Below are 21,529 nucleotides of genomic sequence, written 5' to 3' on the forward strand. Positions count from 1 at the left end.
TGTGGTTCCTGGGATCACAGATACCATTTGGAAGCCTTACATTTTCATTTCCGTTATTTATCGGTAAGAGATAAAGATTAATAGCAAAATCTTACTAATCTAAGGAAAGACAGACAGGGTGAAAAGTGAGATTTTATTCATATTTGTTACTTATTCACAACCCAAAGTATGATAAAATGATAAAAACAGCCTAGAATAATGTTAGTTTACATCACTAAATTCAATTCACATTTTATTAATAAAATACTGAAAGGAAAATGACAACATTGCAGGTTCAGAAAAACAGGTTGGCTACTATGACTGAAAAATCGACACTATCTTAACTGGTCACAACTGATTGCTTGTTTAATGCTTATTATTTAAAATGAACACAAATTACAAAATTTCAGACACACCCAACTCCTGTGCTCATAAAATATATCTTCTGTCATATCAAATTTCAGTAGATTGGAAAGAATTTTCTGCTGAGATACTTCATTTCAGCATGTATTAAAAGAATACTGAGAGTACTCTCCCCACCTATACAGCGATGTAACACTGCAGTCCCAGTTGCACTTTTAGCCTACCCGTCCAAAGAATCCTTTTGGAAGCCACTGTGCAAGCACAGCGCGATGATCAGAACAAACAGTCTCTCATACAGTGATGAAAACCACCACCCGGCTATGGCCTAAATTCTGTGCTCCATGGTGGACACACAGACCTCAGACTCCAGGACACAAAATAAAGCAGACTTCAGCCCTGTATTTTAAGGCAAAGACAAAACGAGCTCCAACTGAAACAGAGATGAGTACCTTCAGCTGCCACCAGTTACCAAGAGCTGTAGATGCTCACCATTATGCAGAGATTGGTCATACTTCATGTGATAAATTTTAACACCAACATTGAGGCAGCGTGTTACCACCCCACCATAAAGACAGCCACCACAGTTTGAAAAATCATATGCAGATTAAACAGCAATGCAATTGCCAATAGTTTGCACACAAACATCGTGTTCTCAGGACTAAAATTGTTAATTGTGTAAACACAGGTTAGATAATTATCTTCCATTTCTCTTTTTATTTTACATTTTTTTTAATTTTTTTTTTTTTTTTAAGAACAGACGGGGCCTCACAGAACAAAGGAGCTTTACCAAATGTTAGACCTGGAATTACACAGACTTCAGTTACAAAGATTAAAACTGTAATCTGGTAAGGAAAGAACTCTTCCCCTGCTATGAATATATTTTTAAAAGCCTCATTAGGCAAAGCAGCAGCCTGACTCTCAGTCCAGAAGGGAGAAGAAAACAAACCAAAAAAAAGCCATTTTAATACTGTACTGAAAAAAAAAAAGGAATTATTTTTAAAGAAAACAGAGACAGCCAAAGCAGACTGTATGGCAGCAACTGTTTCTAAGGAAGGAGAAAACAAGGGTATATATACGGCATAGTACCTAAACAGCCAGTAAAACTGCTTTAACTGCCAATGTTTTATCAATGGGATGTACTGGGAAAGAAATACATTCAAAGTAATAGTAGTTTTGAGTAAACATGCTACAGGAAACACAAAACAATCTGTCATGACTATACAGGTACAAACCGACAACAACAAAACTTATTTACAAACATTTATACCGCCAGGCATAAAGACCAAGTTTAATACTTGTGAAATGTATCTGATTGCTAGATCTGGACTGTTCCAATCTTCAGTAATAACAGAGTAACATTTCTACACTGCAATAACCATATGGCTTCAATCAGGTCTACCCTGAAGTCTTTGCATTTAGCTGATCTGTATCATAAAACTGAAAAGCTCTACAGGTATTTTAACTTTCATTTGTGACATGGACATGCATCCACTACCTACCTGAGACCCCCTCCAGCACTCTACCCAACAAGCAGCCAGCAGCCTAGAGCTGACACTGTTACAATCTTATCCAGTCTGCTCACAAAATGTTAATTTTGGATCAGGTGGATTCATCCTTCAAAGCATATATGTCATCACCTGCTACATTTTTAAGATAAAAAGAAAATTATATAAAATCCATTCTGTATGCAAAAAACCCCTAAGCCCTAAGAAGAGATTAAAAATAGACTAAGGTGGGCATAATTAGTAACTAATAAAAAAGCTAAAAGTCATATTTATGGAACTCAACACTTCACTCAGTCATACAGTTAACTGTCCTCAAAGACTAACAACCAGACCAATTCACAAGTACCTAAGCTGCTTAGATAATTAAAAGATTAAGATGTAAAGTCAAAAAATATATCTTATCCCTTCAAGATCAGGAAAGTAAAATAAAATGCTGGTTCTGTAACAGTGCAACAACTGCAGCATATTTTGCACGCAGCACATGATTTGCTACATTTAGTGGCACTTAAGTATTATGCGGTAAATACTGAAAGTAAGACAAGTTTCTGATCTGCATAAGCATAATCACATCATTATTACCAGAGTTGCTAAGCTACAGCATTCTGAATAATACCAATTCAATTTTAGCACTTCGATCACTAGCCTTAATACATGTCAATGTCCTGCTTTACATCTTGCTAAGAAAGCAATCACTGAAGCCAAGTATTTAATGAACTTGCCACTGGGCTTGGACCAGGTTCAATCTGACCAATCGTTCTCATCAAACTCTGAATCATCATCTGAATCACTGTATTCCACAGCAATGCGTCTTGAAAGGATGGTGGCCACATCATTTCCAACAGGCTCTCGCTTTGCTTCTTGCTCACGTTGCTCCTGCACCTTTTTCAGCTGAATTCCTGTAGAGACAACTACTCTCAGACAAAGTTTTCTGCACAAGAGATTTTAAATGTCATATTGTTATTGGTGAGTTTTTTGTATTCTAACATATACTTAGGAAGACAGAGGGGAAAAAAAAAAAAAAAGAAGAAACCATTGAGTTAGCCTCCCTGAGCAAGGAAGAGAAAAAGACAAAAAAGGCAGGTTGGAATATATTCTCAGAGACGGAATACTTCCAGACTTCTAAAACTGCCAACAATATGTTAAAACTAAATATTCAAGACTGCGTAGGTCCTTTTGATCTGAAGATGAAAGTTTTCATATTTATATTTGAAATACCATTACACCTACAGCTCTACATAGTAAGCAAAGACAGGAACAGCCATTAGTCACTGGTTAAGTATCAGCGGGCTGAAGCCTGGTGTTGGATAACTCAGTTCTGAACAGAAGCAAAAATCCATGTACATCTATTGGCTACTGTACATAATGAACACGAGTACTGTTTTTATTTGATTATGGCCACACAAACACCAGAACGTGTTTGACAAAGCATTAGAAAAAGATCCCAAGTCAGGGTTGACAGATGTCAGCATAGGTGGGTGGTAGCTGAGGTTAACTAGGGTCTCGATGACATTCTGCCCAGCTGGGAACAGAAGCCACGAACTCAGATCACTGGAAAACACAGTGCTTTCATTGAAAAAAAATAAAAAAATCTAAAACTCAGCGTCCACTTACCCATTCGAATGGCAGCAAGAAGATCACTCCGTGCATCACTTACTGGTGGCTGCACAGGTTCATGACGTTTTGCCTCTGTAGCTGGAGCCGCATGCATTGGGGAGGAAGAGAGGGATGAACCTGTAGCAGGAGGGCCTGGAGGAGGAGGAGGTGGGCCGGGAGGAGGAGGAGCAGTAACAACAAGCCCACTAGAAGGAGGAGGATGAGTAGCTACATATGTAGAGCCAGTCACCAGTCCAGAATGGGAAGGTGGCACGGGAAGCTGAAGGGGACTAACAAATGCAGTTTGTGCTGAAGGAATCATAGGGGGAGGAGGAGGAGGGGGAGGACCTGTAGGATTGTAATAATCCACCATCTGAGCTGGAAGCATCCTATATAAAACAGAACAAAAACATTTAATGCATTGAAAGTTAGGACTTACAGAATCATCACCCCTTAAACTGCTCTCATCCAACCTCAGCTAAGACAAAAATCAAAAGGAATTTCAACTGGTGAGTTAAATATGCAAGCGATTATAAACATATGAATTGTCAAATATTGATAATTACATTGAGATTTAAGGCAGATGATGAAGTTAAAGGCAGTGTCCTTTCAGCACTCCACAAAGTGAGATTTCTATCTTAATACTCCTGCCTAGTTAAGTATAAAGCTTTATTTGTTACTAAACAACTACTCTGTGAGAATATTAAATACAATGCCTACGATGACGAATGGACCAAGAAAACTGCAGACTACACGTATCACTTCCATAGAAGACTGAGTGTTAGAACAAATATTAAGAGATAATAAAAGACATAGGCATGGAGGACAATGGAAAGTATGAATAGAAAGATTCACCCAAAGGTATATCATGCATCTCATGTGTTGCTTTTGTCAAGTTTATCAATTTAAATATTATTTAATTAAATTGATACATTTGATTGATACTTTAAGGAGGAGGAACAGGGAAGAGCTAATTTTTCTGTTAAAGTGTCATTAAAAGAGTTCTGAAGCAGAAAAAATGGGAGTTAATGTAAGAGTTTTGAAGTAAAGAATTAGATATAGGAGACAGGAGTTGAAGGGGAGTTACTGATGACATTCAGTGATACATGTCAATGTATCAGAACTGTGATACACTGACAATGGTCATGTACCTGGGGACTAAGCACAAGTATTTCTGTTATAAACTGGAAATAACAGAGAAAATGCAGGTTGGAGCAGTCAATCACAGCATAACTGAGTCATCTACAGCATGATACAGTCATGAATTGGGCAAATGCTATCCCAAGATGCATCAAGTGAGGCTGAAGAACCTTGGCTTGCTCAGTTTAAAACAATGCAGGCAAGAATGATTACAACTTTCCTGGGGTTACAAGTTCAAAGTTTAAGCTATTTAAGCAAAAGAACAAACAGGCACAGACTGGTTAGAAAACACATGTTTTCTTGCTATCAGAGAGCCAGTACTCTGGAGCAAGCCTTCCTTCAGAATGCATTCAGCCCAAATATCTACATAGGAGTTCGATAATTTCTTATCTTGAATTATGGAGATGTCTGTGGCATTACAGAACTTGATTTTGTGTCTGAGGAGATCCCTTCCAATTCTGTTAAACTCCTTTAAAAAGTAATTTCAGGGATGCAACACATACTGCCATGTTTATCACCTTCGGCAATACTTATTCTGCATGCTTCCTAAAGTTTAAAATATTATTCAAATCATGCTGTAACTATTTTCAGCTTTAAAGGAAAATTATCCCCTTTTTAATATCATATTAGGAAACCATAATATTTTACAAGCATATTGATTTCACCACATTCAATACACAGTTCATTATTTCTGCTTTCACTGCTACTTAAAATTCAGTTCATACATAGAAATTATACCAATTTTTTTCTGTCCTCCCCAGGGAGATAACTAATGTTTTTGGGGTTTCTTGTGTGTATGCATTGTATGTTATGATCGTTATGAAAAACATGAATCCCTCTAGTTTTGTCAAGAATCCACTGGAATAAATCAGGCGTTTTACCCATATTCTGCTGGTACCACAGGTACTGAGCTATGTTGGCCATCTGAAGGCTGGGGTGGAGGTGGAGGTGGTTGCTGAGGTCTGTTTAAAGTAGCATGTCGTACAGTGGTGGAAGGTGGTCTGTATTCATGCTCATGGCTTTGGGATGCTGCCATGTACTGTGGACCATCTCCTGTTCCATATGAAGGCATTGCTATCTGCTGATGGAGGGAATGATTCGGAGTAGCAGGATAAGAATAATCTGTAACATCAGATGCATGGGACCTAAAATTAAAGTAAATGGATGCAGAAGAACAGATTATGTGAGTGTAACATGGTATTATCTAAATAGCTCACAAGAAAAGCTAAAAAGAATGCAATCAGAATTATTTTTCTTGCAACAGGACTCCCAGATTATCAAGCACCATTCCCTTGTAAGCCCACAGAAAGCACAAGAACAAATGCAACAAAAACCCATGGTTCAGCTTAACCCAACTTGAAAATAAATTAGTCTGACAAGTCAGCATAAAAGGACTGAAATTGAATGTTTTCAATATTTCAGCATACTAGCTGCATGCAGAATGTCCTCCTATAATGCAGAGTTTTAGAAAGGCCAAAAAAATTCAGAGCCTTCTCCAGAGTTTAGACTTCTTTAGTAGCTAGAAGGAGGCATATTTTTTTTGTCAATGATTTTGACAGTCCATTGTTTGAAATGATAATACTTATCAGGCCTGCCTTAAGTTAACAATGGCAGCAGAAAAAGGAAAGCAATACTGCAAGCACTCGCAATTATGCAGAAAAATATATTTTACCAAAGCAGAGAAAACCAATTTCGAAAGTTAGAAAATGCTTTTTATTTTGTTCATATAATTAATTTTGCTGGAAAGGCTTAGAGAAACTGGGAAACGTAAATATTAGTTGAGCAGAGAGTTCATAAAGATACAAAGTCTAGGATGCTCTGTCAAATAAGCCCAAGAGAGGGAGCAAAAGGATCTCTTCATCCCATTACTGCAAGCAGTTGTTTTAGTAATGAACAATCGTGCAGCCTGGCTTTTAGTGAACACAGTAAACTGATGCATTATCTGTAAGACTGGAAGCAAGGTAAGCAACAAAAAGCCAGGGCTTTGAGTAAAACAAAATGACAAACCCTTTGGGCATTTTGTCCTCTTTCATGCTTCCTGCCTGTTCCATTTTCTTTGCGTCACTCATGAACTCAATGCCCATTTTCCTTCTCTCCCACTCTTCTTTTCTTGTTCTTACTTTTCTCACATTAATTTGCTGGTTTCTGTTTGGATTCAGCTTGTGTTTCTCTCTCTAAAGTACAATAAGTATAACAAATACATTGTAAATTGCCACAGTCCAGACACTTGGACATCAATGTTCAATGCCCAAGTCTTACAACTAGCAAACGAGAAGAAACATGAGCTTTTTTTTTTACTTTGGCATTAAAAAAGAACCACAGTATAGCCAAATACACTTCTTCAGGACCTTATTTATAAAACTGCTCATGCAATAGCTGACAGCATAAAAATGTCTCTGAAACCAGTACTTATTTCTATATGCATGGGGTTTTTTTAATAGCTTAGTTCCTACAGTTAAGACTACCCAAAGGCGAAAAATAGAAAGCCTTCTCTCCAGCTCACTACCACTCACAAAATTAACCCTTCATGCATGTAAAATGCAGATTTCAGGATTCGATCATTGATATTTGGTTCACTGAAATTTAAACTTCTCAGTACATTATAAAATTTGAAGGGATTATATTAAGTACAAGATATCTGTCATACCACAACATCTATAACCAACATAATGATGCAGCCTACAATTTCTGGTTAAAAAAAAAATCCTACAGGTTGCAAATACTATGGATATCTGCAAACAGTCAAATACATGTTGACATTGCTGGGAGATAAAAACGAATTACTTCAATATGATTATTTAAAACTTGGCAATCCTGGAAGCAAGGAGTTAAGGCTAGAGAAAGACTCAAAATGTGTGAAACATAGAACTCATGATGAAAAAACCCACATCTTGCACTTGACAGCTGAACATCAGTGCCATTCTATCAGATCAATCTATGGAAAGCATAGTCTTAATGAAACATTACAGACTGACAAAAAGGTGACAACGTTTTGCATTAGAAACTGTAAAAAAACCCAAACTGGCAATTAAAGGATTTTAGACAGAGAGAAGGCATCTGAATAAATTATTGAAACAGTGGTAGCAATTTTCTTTCTATTTTTTTGTGTCAATTACAAAATGATCACTCTTCACAAAGACCAAAACACTACATCTACAGAGTTCTGAACAGATTTTTTTAAAATTAATAATTTAATTAATTTAATTAATCTCCAACTGGACAGCGGACTAAAGGTATCAGTCCGCACTTTGGCAGCGGTGGCTGCTTCCTCAACGTAGCCATTCAACAATTTGAACACTCAATTGTCACACACTTTTTCCAGTAGATTCTATTTATTCCTAACATTTCTACCAGCAATTAACCACAACAAAGGAAATAAAATAATGTGGGAAAATCCTCTACTGAGACCAGCTTAATAAAAAAAAAAAAAAAAAAAAAAGACTTCCGTGCACACCAGAAGGTAACTCCCACTGAGCTCAAAGGGAATCTCAGCCAACAAAGATGACTTCTGCTGTGTGTCTCTAAGCAGAGATTTCTGCTATTTCAAGCAATAATGTTGCATCTGGTTTTGTAGCTTGCTTTTTAGACAAATACAATGTCAATAAAGCTGAACTATTCCCCCATTAAAGCATTCTGTTAGAAGCTAAAGTATGCTTAACTGAGTAGATCACAAAAATATTTATTAAGCTATCAGCAGCGTAATATATGACAAACTAGAGACGAATGAAGAGGTACTGACATTATCTAGTAGACGCAGACTTAAATGCTTTTGTAACTACAACTACTCAAGATCAAATATAAAGCATGCAGCAAACACTTATTTCACTACGGTGTATAACATTATGACGACAAAATGCTCATCTGGAGCTGAAGAAGAAAAAATCATTACCGAATTTGTTATGGTTTTTATGTTTTAAAATAATTTTCAGAAGAACTTTAAAACATGCATTGTTTGTTTTGTCTATTCTAACTATTCCCAACCTGTAAAAACACCTAATTCTACTCAGTATTTCTGAACATAGAACTGTGGTATAACAAACAGCTTTGCTGTAAACAGACCTAGTATCTGGGGACAGTGATCCCTCGGAAGATGCTCCATGGTACACACTTTGAGACAACCTGTTGTCAGGTCTAAGCTCTTTGTCATACGCCATCATATTCCACTCCTGGCGTCTGTTCCTGGCTTTTCTAACCTTTTTCACCTCACGGGTGGTGCCATCTATACGCTTTTGCTCCTAATATTCAAACAAAAGAAATAAAGCATGCAAAGAGAGAAAAAAAGGAAAGGAAAAAAGCTGGTTAAAACGCAGTTAGAGTGCATGAAAATAAGACCAGATTTACAGATGAAGCCAAGTCGTCAAAAAATTTCTCTGCACTGAAAATGAGAATATCTCCTTATGCTATAAAGCTCATTAGTAGTAAGACTGCTGCTTTGCCCTTCTTCTGCAGGAACATGCTAGTATGATACCAACCTACTGTTTTTCCAATTCAGAAATGTGACTGATTTTAAAAGCCAGAAAGTTTAACTTCTTATGACATCATATGTCATTTATTTAGACTGTCCTGAAGCACTTGTAATTTCCTTATCCTGCAAATCAATCTTATGAGAATATGTTAAATGTGCTCAGGGTTATTTCGGTTATTCATTAGGGTCACAATCACCTGAAGCCTTGGGGAAGTATGGAAAAAATTATAAACACTTTCCTATTTCATAGTCTACATGAAATTATTTTTTGTTTGTTTGTTCTTTTGTTTTAACTTCATTTCCTTTCTTGGAGCTGATTAACTACCAAAATTCCTCCTAGTTTTTCCTCATTGTTGTTTCCCATTATCTTATATAAAAATGCATGACACTAATCCTCTCTGCAATGTGTCAGTAATACTCTGGCCAGTAATATATTACAGCTTGATAGCTTCATGACAAATCAGTATGTTTAGTTTTTTTAAATCCTTCTATAGAATTTCAGGCTCAATCAATGTCAGTGTTTATCTATCAGTAACATCTCCTAATAGTGGGAGTCACTGCTTTCACACCTCTGAAATGTTGTCCTCACCTACTTCTGACTACTCAGTATGAATAGAAAAACCTTACTGGTGCTTCAGTAAAAAAAATAAACATGTTTGCTCAACCCAAACTGAAAAGGGTATTTATGTGTTACTCCTTTTCTGAACATTTATGGGGGCATTGGATTTTTTTTTTTTTTTTAAATCAGCTTTAGAGCCCATATCTTAGAATACTAATTCATAAATAGGTTAATCATGTTTTATTTATTAATAAGTTGGTATTAGGCTTTTGGCTGCTAGAAAAATAGTTTCTCAGGAAAGAATTACATTGATATTCCAAGAATGCAGTCATTCAATTGTACTTAGAGAAGAGTTCAGTAAAATGCTGATATGCAAGCATTTTGCTGTAGAATCTCGACCTTCAAAGTAAGGGATAATAGTTGGAAAGCCAGTCTCACCAAAAAGAAAAAAGCACACCACAAACACAGGTATTTTACTCCAACTGTTAAATAGTACTGAGTTAATAATTCTGAAATAATGTATTTGGCATTATACAACTAACAAAAATCCATCAAATGGCTTGTTTGCCCTTGTTTTGGATCACTTGCTTGTTCATGCACGTCCGCATGAGGGACTTCCTGATCCGCATCTGCTAACATTAAGAACGACAGAGAAAATTCTTTTTGAAGTTCAGCACCCAGATGTTCCAACAACACTTGCTCATTCCTGGCCTGTGCAGTGAGTAGGTTTTTGATCTGATGCATGTTAAGTAAAGATTGTCACGTTCCTTCTTAACTACTTCCTATAAAATCTTTTTCCTCCCCAAACTTTTTAGAATCACACCCTTTATCCAGGTTATGCAAGGCTTTACTTTCTCCTTTGATACCACTTCTTCACATAAAAATTTCCCAATACACTAATTGAAGCAGAAGGGAAACAGATTCAGTCATGCTTTATTTTAAATATATACATTTTTGCTAATTGCCATCGTTGAATATATGATTTTTAAAGGTTTGACATCTGTCTTTTTCATTTGATTGCTCCAAAATTTAATTTGTTTTAATTTCTGACTTTTATCCTGGTTCATTTACTAGGATTTTGTTACTCAGCCATGCTAGATTTGAGAAGAAAGTACAAGTAAGCCTTTTGGTTAACTGAAAATACACTTTAGCTTTCTCTTCTCACACAATAGTAACTCCATCCTCTAAGGGTCACAACTATGTATTTCTTGGAAGTTTCTAGATGAAGTAAATATCCACCTTTTGACCAATGTATGATGCTGCTCAGAAGACAACCATGTTGATACAGTTCCTGTACAATCAGGAGTGCTTACATGACTGCTTACATATAACCACCTATTTAAAAGTTTGGCTTTAAAGAGATGACTATGTTTTTTATGAAAAAGGTTGCTACATATGCATGTATAAATAAACAACATAAACTAAACACAAGGCTTAGTTTGTTTTTATTGGATCAGATTTCAGTTGGATAGGTTGTTCCAGACCAGAATCTCTAAGTGTGCTAATGAATAAATATGCTGGAACCCTTTTTACTCGAACAGTATTAAACCCTACTGGTAGTGATTTTTTTGATATAATATTATATAAATACATCTCTAAAACATTCAATTTCTTCCAAAACAGTGGGGCAGGCCAATTACTAGCAGCTGACAAAACTATATATACCGCTAACTACATATACCTCTAATAGAGTAGTTTTAAGTTCTTCCAGTAATACTTTCATTACCTTGACAAACAATGGTGATAGCTCTGGTTTTAGTACCTAAGGCAATGACAGAGTTCTAGGGGAGCTGAAGCCTTTCAAAATAACTACATTTAGAAATACCTTAGGAAACTTAAGCAACATTAAGAAGAGTTACTTCCTTTAACCAAGTGTAATAGAAGCTGTGGCAGACAAGTGGATGCTGTAGGTTAAGCCAGAAAACAGGTACGTCATTCAGCTGTTGGCAGGAAGTGATTTCAGCAAACCCAACGAACATATTAGAGTCCTCAAACAGGGTTAAGTTAATTTTAAGTATGATATTTGCATCAAGAGTTAGCAAATGATATTTCAAGCATCTTAATAAAGAATTAGAGCTAGTAACAGAAAGTAGCTTCAGCAAGTATTTGCAATACTTTCAAAAAAACTGGAAGCATGAGCCTGGAGTATTTTTTTGACTTCACAAATTTACAAGATCCTATCACTCACACGTCATTAAAAATAGTTTTTGAAATGCAAGCCCTCCTAATTTAAAGATTTCTACTTATTTAAATAACTAATTATTCCTCTGAAAACATGGGAACAATAAAAAGTAAAGTAGAACAACTTTCCTTTGGTTAACCAATAATTAACAACTAGTCTACTATGGTCATTCAATTCAGAATATTACTGATATATGCACAAGTCAAAACTAATTTCATTGAACTCTTTAGACACTGATCTACTGAGAGTTTGACAGAAAAAAAACCCCACAAACCGGAGACTACATCACAGATTAAAATTACAGCTTTCTTCAGAGAAAAAGTTCACCCGAAAAAGCCAAATCAGAGAAAACCTGTGTTAGATTTCTTCAGTTAACCTGAACACAGAAACAATAAATAAGTATGGTATTTGAAGTTCGGCAGGAAAATGAAACTCCTCACAAACCTTCTGCTGCAACAGCTCAAGCATTAAGGCAAATTACCAAAATAATATTGGAAAACTGATTTCTCTGGTGCAAGGAGTACTCAGGCTTCACTGACCACCTGAAAAACTGAGGTTAAAAACCAGCTATATTCAGTCAGCTGAGTAGGAGTGCATTTGGATGTCTCATTTATAATTTGCTAAACAATACACATCTGTTTCACCTGCACAGTTTTTCATATTTTGTACTTCTCTAGAGTGTAAATTGTGTAAGGAACTCTCACTTAGCAGATTCAAAATACAACTTCAGCCACAAACTTGTTAATAGATGCTCTGGATTCATTCCTGGTCACTGCTGTCATAAGGACAAGAATAAAAGAAAATGACAGTCTGTTAAGCAACCTGTGGAACGAACGGTGCCTGTGAGACATCTCACCCAAACTCTCCAGGTCTCTAAAGGTTCCAGACGATAAAAAGCTCATTTACACACCAACTTCTGGAAACCATATTTCTTCCTGTCACAAAGTCACACGTATCCATGCAAACTCAAATCTATGCTGCTTTCTTCTTAGTTGGTCTGTTATATATTTAATCAAATCAAATAGCACTTCAGGTAGAATTTATCAGGGGGTATTTCTGTAATGCATGGCTATAATCCTACACGATTGGAATTGAGTTTGTAGACTGTAATAAGACAATTAAAATCTACAAAAATATACCATGGATGGAAATAAGTGAGATGTGTTGCCTAAAATACATTCTAAAAGCAAGTTTATACATAAAGTGGTTTTGTAAAAATCTCTCTAAAGCTATCAAAAATTTTCAAGCAATATTGTTATATTTTTTTTTAAAAAGCTTTTGTATTTTTTTCTTTTTAATATTAAAGTCAGAATGAAAAAATTAGCAGTTCATAGTTTCTTTTTATCCTTCTCTCTAGTGAAAAGATCTAAATTTGAAGGGAAAATGGTGGGAGGAAAAAAACCCTGAAGGGTACAATTATCCCTATATGTTTTTCATAAAGAAATACTGAATGAAATATAAAAAAAAAAACCTAAACTAGAGAGTGAAAGCTGCTTTAACTATTTCCAGTCTTTTAATCAGCTCTGTGACTTACCACACTGAGAATACAGTAGGATTATAACCTTGCATATGCATTTTTATACGATTACAGAAATAACCAAGTGAATATTTTCCAATACTTAGCTTTAGACAGTAACTTCTACTGAAAATATTTACTCAGCTTTTTAAACTCTACTTAATATTTCCATACTGAGATACCTGTCAAAATAGGAAACATTTTTGACTTATAACAGGAAGACCCAATTTATTTATTCCAAAACTTTTAAAATCATGAATTCACAAAATATTTTAGTTAAAACAAGTCTTCATGTTTTGTCTAAAAATATTGTGTTCAGAAAGTATTGTCTAGCAACAGGAACAAGGAATTAATAGAATTTTATAAAAACAGAATAGTAAAGCTTCCCAGTCATGCCCTACAAACTGATTTCTAAGCAGGTACCATATATATATTAGCATATACATACACATGATGTATATACCCAAATACATGTTAGCAGGTATATTCATGTATTAGACATTATGTATATACACATGTATAATACATGTATATACGCTCATATATTATGATACCTGCTTATATATACACATGTATAGATATGCTAATATATATGTGTATGTTTGTGTGTACATGTACTGAAAACTAAGTAGCTTCCTTCTATTTCCTCGGAGCAGTCTGCGCAACCTGTTTGGACTTTTATTTTAAATCCCTTATCTCTCACTGAACCCATCTAAAAGGGCACCTTCTGCCAGATAAGATAGGCAGTCATTGCTTAAAACTTTCCTTCTTAACTTTTTTTTTTTTTGGTATAATCTGCAAAAATCTTAAAGCCCTCAGATTTGATAAAAACATTGACCGCAAAGAAGCTGCAGAAGTAGCAACTAATTTCTTCATTCAAAACTAAAATACATTAAGAAAATCTTGATTGCATCAGAATGCACATCTTGGATCAAACTGCTGAAGATATTCCAGAAGGACTGAAGACACTTTTCTATGAAAAAGCCTTTATTTGTTGGTTTTAAACTTAAAAGAAACAAAGAATATTACTCCTAAAATTAATCTTGTCTTGTTGCTGAACTGCAGAATAATTTTGTGTATTATCATCTTACTAACTTGTAACAGGTGTAGAAAAAGTAAAGAGTTACTATCAAGGAATTAAAAAAAACAACAAAATATTTATTTCTGGATAAGCTTATGTTTTGCTACAGGAGTTGATACTGCTGGATAAAGTACGATGAAAATAAAGGAAACCATAATTCAAATTCCCCTGCCCCCTGCCAAAATCACAGTGTCTTTTTCCAAAGCACAACAGGGCCATTTTGCTGAGGACTAATAAGCAGATACTGGCAAAGGATTAAAGAAAGTATCTTGGAAGATAACTACTGTACTCCTAAAATTCAGTTTGCCAGCTTCTTAAAATAAACAGCATGAGCTATAAAAACTGAACCAACTGAATCTACAGCCACATATAAGAAGGAATAGTGTTTCCATGCACACAAACTAAGTATGACCTAGTAATTTTTATGCCTGGACAACTGTACACAAAACTGCAATACATACATTTGCTATTACATTTCTGCTTTTACCTTTTGTCTCCTCTTTTCTTTTCGCTTATCTTCAGTATCTTGTAACATTTTTTCTTTCCACAGATCGAAAAAATAGGAAGGATCAGTATAGAACTTCAATCCATCTTTCTTATCATCCCTGGAAATACAGTAGAAGAAAAGCTAAGAAAACACGAATTAGTTTTTTTCAAACCAACAAAACTCACCTTCGACGATCATCCAAGCTTCATCTTTTTTGCATTATAGAATGACAGCATGCCAAGTGCATTAAATGCCGCTCTTGGTAGTTACAGCTTATGATCAGCTTGATTCATGCCAAGAATTTCAGGGGTAAGGTGTGGAATCCACAGCCTTTTAGGAGGCATACTCCCAGGCTATGCCTCATCAGAGCTCAGCAGGAGCTGACTAGGCTCCGGCATCAGTCAGCTCACAGGAATGGAATTCACTGGTGCTGCAAGATCAGTGCCAAGACAGGATGCACAGGGGACGGAGGAGCATAAGAATAGAACTCAACTGTCTCAAAAGAACTGGAAAAGGAGTATTCGGCTCAATCCAGATGGGTCTTAAGATCTGAACTGAGGAACAAGGTAGGTCTGAGTACCTTCACCCTTATGACAGGAAGCACAAGACAGTCGCTATTCTCAGTGGGACTCTTCTGACTAGGGGAAGGGCTAGGAAAGGGGTGGCAACTATTCTAGGAGGGTTTGAGACAGAGCTGATCTGGGCTTGCCAGCTCCAATTAGCAGCGGGAGCCAGGGACACCCAGACTAAGAAGCCACAAAAAAGGTATGCTATCAATTCCTAGTTTGGCCTGGATATAGGGAATCTTCTAATATCCTAAACTCCTGGAAAGCAACGGGTGTAGGGGGAGTCTCATGGCAGGGCAGCTGTCATGGTCCAAACAGCATATAAAGCTTGCTAAACTGGTGTCCTTCAGAGTCCCTTTTGGCTGTGGGTCCTCACTTCTTCCCGGGCAAATTTTGACGGCAGCCGAGTACTAATTTCTACCAGCAAGACCAAGAGCAATGGAGATCCAGCATGCGGAAACCTTACAACCACTGCAGCAGGGTACAAAAAGCAGATCTTGTATACTGTCTGGTCATACAGCTATAAACCCCTTACTTTTTCTGCACTAGATCTCCTCACCACAAACATCTAACCTACTGAAGGGGGTACTGGAGCCACTTTTCCACCCCTCCAGCTTTGGTCAGACTACAATGTGAAGTTTAAGTCTTGTCCAAGGCAAACACAAATAATTTAAATTCAGCAGATGTAAAAGACTTAGTAAGAAATATAATTTAAATAAGTCTTACTAAAGTATCCCTAATAAAACAGGTCACTGACACTGTCATCCAAATACATATTAGGACATAGCTGTGCAGCACAGCTGATCGATAACAACTCTTGCTAACTGGATGCCTATAAACAAACGCCACCATTTGCCGCTGCTACAGACAAAAACATGTCCTTCAGCTATAAATCTAACAATTTTACCTTCCAAGTAAAAGCTCTCAAAAATTAAATACACTGCAAATGCTCCGCTATGTCATTCCTAAAAAAACCCTTCAAATTATTTACTGCAGATTGTGAGACAACTATGTAAAGCAGGCACTCAACCTAGTACCTCTCAAAAGTTGAAGGACACAGTAAAAACATATTGTTCACAACCCTTCTGACAGACAAGTTATACTCATTTTATGAACAACAATAAACTTAAAAGGAAACAGGAAAAGAAAACAGGAAACGAAGTCCTGCTTGCTGCTCTTTTATTCACCAATGAGTATCCTGGAAAAGGTAAAGACTGTGTGCGGGCACACATGTGCCTATGTTGGGGGGAAGAGGGAGAACACAGGGAAGGCAAAAGCAACAAATCCAGCTTTCTGGATAAATGAACCAAAGCAAGCAGTTTACTATATCTTTAATTTTCTTTTCACTTTTTACATAATCAATGACCCTTGCTCTTTGATCCTGTGCTGCCATGTAACACTTATGCTGAAATATGATGGTTTTTGTCAGGAACAACTTATGATTTTAAGTGTGATAATAACAATTTTTGTTTCCATGAACAAGGAAGTCCCTGAAAAAACAAATCTCAATAACCAGTACAGCTTTTCCCTTCTGCCGTAATTATTCTCTGCTTACAACTAGGAGATAAAGGGCAAAGTAAAAGAACATAAACAATATTTCCATACCTATAAGGTGAAAGAATATTCAGAGGTGGTGGTTTGTCACTCTGATTATAAATATCAGCCACCGGGTTAGGAATGCTGTTCTTTGAAACTACCTGCTGATCTTGAATTGTTGAGCTCTTGAATGCTTTTTTCATGTTGATATCCTGTAACGATACTGTTAGAAACAAAAATACATTTATCACAGGCCTGAAATTAACATAAGCAGATAAACAAAGTCCATTTTACACTAGCTATTTAAAATACATTCAGCAAAATATAGAAGGAAAACTGAAAGATTTTTCTTTAGTGGATAATCATATTTAATCACAAAGGCATACAAGAATTACCATAATAAATCAGATTTAAGTCCCACTGGGTCCAGAACCTCACTTAAAATAATGGGACCATGGACTGTGTCTTGGAAGATGATGCAAGAATCCTGTCACATGCAGATGTCCAATGATCTCCCCTTATTTGAGGTTTAAGCTGGACTTATAACAGCAGAAAGACTGGCTTCAAGCCTGAAACACAAGGTCTGGTATTCCTCTGACACAGCATGTTTTACAGTTACATGTGGTATCCATACACATTCAACCACATTCTAAGTTTAATTAAATTATGGCCTCCACAACCTCCTGCAAGAGAGAGTTTCACATTTTTTAACTCCTTGAGTTGAGCATCCCTTGATCTTCAGTTTTCCTCATCTCTCCATCAAGAGAAATACTTACCTTCTTTATACAGTCCAGTAATGTACTGCCATTTATCTTTTCACATACACAATTCTGAGGGAAACAATACTAGCCTCTTCATTCATTCTTTTTAAATGAAAGATTTAAGTTGCTTCTAATTGTTCCTGTCACTTTTAGCAGGACCTTCTTTCACTCTTAATATAAATTTTCCTGAGATGGAGTGACCATTGCTAAAAAGATCCAGATAATGCCAATCACAATTTAAAGATGGCAGTAAGCTCTCCACATTATCTTCCATTCTTAGACAGTCTGAAATACAGGTTTTTGACTGGAGTTGAACAGAGCACTGAAGTCTTCACTGCCTTGTCTACAATGACAGTAACCATTTCTTGAATTGATCCAACTGTTTTAAAACAGCAGAAGCTGTAGGAGTAGTGCAAACAAAATGCACTGGCTTGTTTTCTTTTTATTCCCATTGACATTTCATCTAATTTTTTTGCCCATTCATCTAAGTTATTGAGTCTTGACAACAAACTGTGAGAACTTCACATGGTAACTGAACAGTACAAGGCAAAAATGTAGTATATTGATGACCTGCAAAACCAGAAAGGCATGAAGTTTGATACAGACCCTGTAAGGTACACTGTTATCCTTTGTCACGATGGAAAACAAACCCCACTCAGACTTCTCTACCCAACTATTTTTGTTATCTGTGCTGAGGTCTTGCCTCTCACTCCAAGACCACTTAGATTCTTCCGTAGCTTTTAAAATAGCAAAAAAAATTAGAAACAGAATATTTCATTCCAAATTGTCATTTCCTCAATCCATGTCATCTGAAGCATCAAAACATCATTTTTGAGAAACCACTTTCTATTTAAACCTGCCTGTAAGTAAACCAGTAAGGTATTGCAGGCAGTTTTTTCAGATGTATATCTCTGAATTGTCTTCCTTCAAACAAGAATGTAACATCCAAAAGAGCAAAAATCCCATTTTTCTGGAGCTTTTTAATGTAAGCTATTTATGTGCTATCAAAAACTATTATTTTAAAATGTTTTTTCAACTGTAGCATTAGTTATATATATAAAATATTTTTATAGATACACTATATACTAGTTATACCTAGGAACGTAAGAAATCACGGATGCAATTAAAACTAACTATCCAGAAATATACTGAGCATTAATAACAGTACAATGAATTATTATAAAGACTTCAACTTCTACAGCGAAATAGCTAATAAAATTTCCTACTGACACTGAAGTGACAGCAGTTTGTATATATAGCTTAATGTGAAAGACGATTAGCAGTGCAAGAGTAGTAACTGCTGTCAATTTAAAATAAAAACTGATTAAATTCTCAGTCCATACACTAGTTTCCCCTTCCAATAGGCTGCTTTTAATTACTCTCCAAACTCTGGAAACTAGCCAGAAGGTATTGCATAATACAAATTAGACTTTAAAAAAAGAAACAAAAGCAAAAACAACCTCTGATGAGAACTGCACTTCCAAAAATGTTGGGACTTGGAAGTCATGAAGACTGACATGATCCACCTCAACACGGAGCAAATACAGCATATGAATATTATCTAGTTTGCTCATATTACCACCACAACATGCCTCAAAAACTAGGCTGAATAGTGAACCCATAATAGCTTAGTTTATGTTCCCATATAGCTCTTGACATCTAAGACATCAAACGAAAGGTGCTAGTATCAACTGTGATACTCTACCAGTTAACATGTTCTAAAACCAGAAAAAAAATCAGACATGTAATAACTTTCAGACAGTAACAAGCTAAAAACAGAAGGCTAAAGATTACACTATTAGATATCAACAGTAACATTTAATATTGGCATAAATAGTAGTATTAAATGTAATACATAAACTATGCAAATATAAATATTACATGATATATATAAACCATATAAACAGCACTATTAAACATATCATAAGTAGCATTAACTACTACTGAGTAAATATTACACCACTGTCTTGATGTAACAAGCTTTTTACATTTTATTAAGTGTCAGGAATCATCTAAACAGGGCATAAATGCAGTGGCTGGCTCAGACATGTAAATGAACATGTAAGCAAACATGCACGTTACAGCTTTTAGAGCCAGACAGAGAAACATGTTTTACTTACCCAAATAAGGGCTTTTGAACAATCTAATGATGTTACTTAAATCCTTTGGTTTTACTGAGTATTTATGAAGTGAATGACCAAACACGTAAGCAAGTGAGTACATAACAGCATTTTAAAGGAAATACTGTTTCTAGTGACTAGAAGCCCCTAGAGAATTTCACCTAGTTGATGGAAACACGCAGTGCCTCATTTAGGTAAAGAGCATTATAAGATCTTAGCTGACTACAGAACAGACACTACTAACACAGTTTGTGACCACCCTACCCTGAAATAAATAGATCTACCATCTCAAATGTCTTCCGATATTCTGACTTATTTCCAGCAAGATCTAGATTTATTCACTTCCGATTTATTACACTCACAAACTACAAGTTTTCCCTGTGAAAAAGGCAGCTTAATGACTCCATTACTACAAGGGCTTCTTGAAGTAACACTAAGTCAAAAATCAAGACAGTTATACGACTCAAGAATATTTTTTCTCGCTCTGCTAACATGATTTTTCCCAGCTTTCCTTACTGAGAAAACAAGATGAAGTATCAGTTCAGGATTACTTTGATAAGACAGAGATTGTTGTGTAATTAAATACTGTGGTCTTAACATCACTTCTGGCTCAATGCTTTCATGCAATTACCTACCCTCTTCTACTGTTGAATCCAGCTGGGTAACTTTGACAGCAAGGCGATCAATTCTGTCTTGAAGGGAATTTGCTCTGATGTAGAAGCTGTTGGCCTCATTAAACAATTCGCCAAATATGTCTTCAGCATGTTTGCCTGTGTAAGAAAATAGACAGGGAAATCCCTTTGCTAAAGGCTTAAAAAACACAAGACAAATGGCTTCAATATCACGAAGTTATAATAAAACACAGTAGCTGTAGGATTATAACAGTGCAATTTGTCACTCAGCAAAATTCTGGGCAACAGATTTGTACAAAAATCTCAAAATATACCATAAATGCCACCTGTAGTCTGTTTTCCTGGACATCCCGGTTAGTGTTCTACTTAAAAAACAGGAAGACTTTCAAATTTTAATCCTTACATAGCTGAACTACTGCCAACTGACGCACAACTGATCACTAAAGCCTGCCTCTGATGAAAATAAAGTCCCATCAAAGTTACTGCTGTCCATAAAAGCTTCTGAAGTAAATTTTGAAATCTAAAATCTTGCAACCATAGTCATCAAGATTTAATTATAAGCATGAGCACAAGCCAACATCAAAATGAAGGCAAAGTGAAACAGATAAAAACCAGGATCCTCATGCAAGGCAGCCCACTTACCTCTACAACTGCTCACTGTATATATGTTGCTGTCACTGGAGTCACTTGAGGGACTGAGTAAGACAGCACTGACCACATTTACCCATGGCCAGTCTGGACTGCATATAGCACAAAAGAGAAGCCTACAACCTTTTCAGCCTCCCTTTCAGCTGCTGTATTTTCCCAATCACTATGAGAGCGGACAGTCCAGTTCAGATCTGTAGCCTCAGGCCCTACTCTAAAAGTGCTACAGTGGACAGGAGTGCCACATGACAAACCCAATCCTCTCTTGGTCCACAAATCCTTGTGCATGCCCATTCCTTTCCTAGACTTCCCAAAGTACTAGGCATTTGACACTCTGCCCCAGTCTGAACCTCTCAGCCACTTGGGATCAGAATCCCTGATTTAACACTTTTCCTGCCC

At 36.2% G+C, this 21,529-nt stretch overlaps 1 protein-coding gene across 2 annotated transcripts in view; it reads right to left on the reverse strand.

Moving 5' to 3' along the window:
• Positions 1-1,072: 1,072 nt before the first annotated feature.
• WASF3 (WASP family member 3) overlaps positions 1,073-21,529 on the reverse strand; it is a 74,888-nt gene continuing 54,431 nt past the window's right edge. Inside the window, exons 4-10 of one of the 2 annotated variants that reach the window (XM_075050695.1) lie at positions 20,489-20,623; positions 17,042-17,195; positions 14,871-14,988; positions 8,640-8,815; positions 5,462-5,725; positions 3,459-3,829; positions 1,073-2,743 (exon numbers count right to left, since the gene is read on the reverse strand). In XM_075050695.1, coding sequence (XP_074906796.1) covers positions 2,586-2,743; positions 3,459-3,829; positions 5,462-5,725; positions 8,640-8,815; positions 14,871-14,988; positions 17,042-17,195; positions 20,489-20,623 — 1,376 coding nt within the window. In that variant the 3' untranslated portion in view covers positions 1,073-2,585. Of the gene's footprint in view, positions 2,744-3,458; positions 3,830-5,461; positions 5,726-6,587; positions 6,755-8,639; positions 8,816-14,870; positions 14,989-17,041; positions 17,196-20,488; positions 20,624-21,529 lie in introns of both variants that reach the window. The other variant, XM_075050694.1, reaches the window with a different exon arrangement.

Source organism: Buteo buteo, chromosome 18 (assembly GCF_964188355.1).
Source record: "Buteo buteo chromosome 18, bButBut1.hap1.1, whole genome shotgun sequence".
Lineage (NCBI taxonomy): Eukaryota > Metazoa > Chordata > Aves > Accipitriformes > Accipitridae > Buteo > Buteo buteo.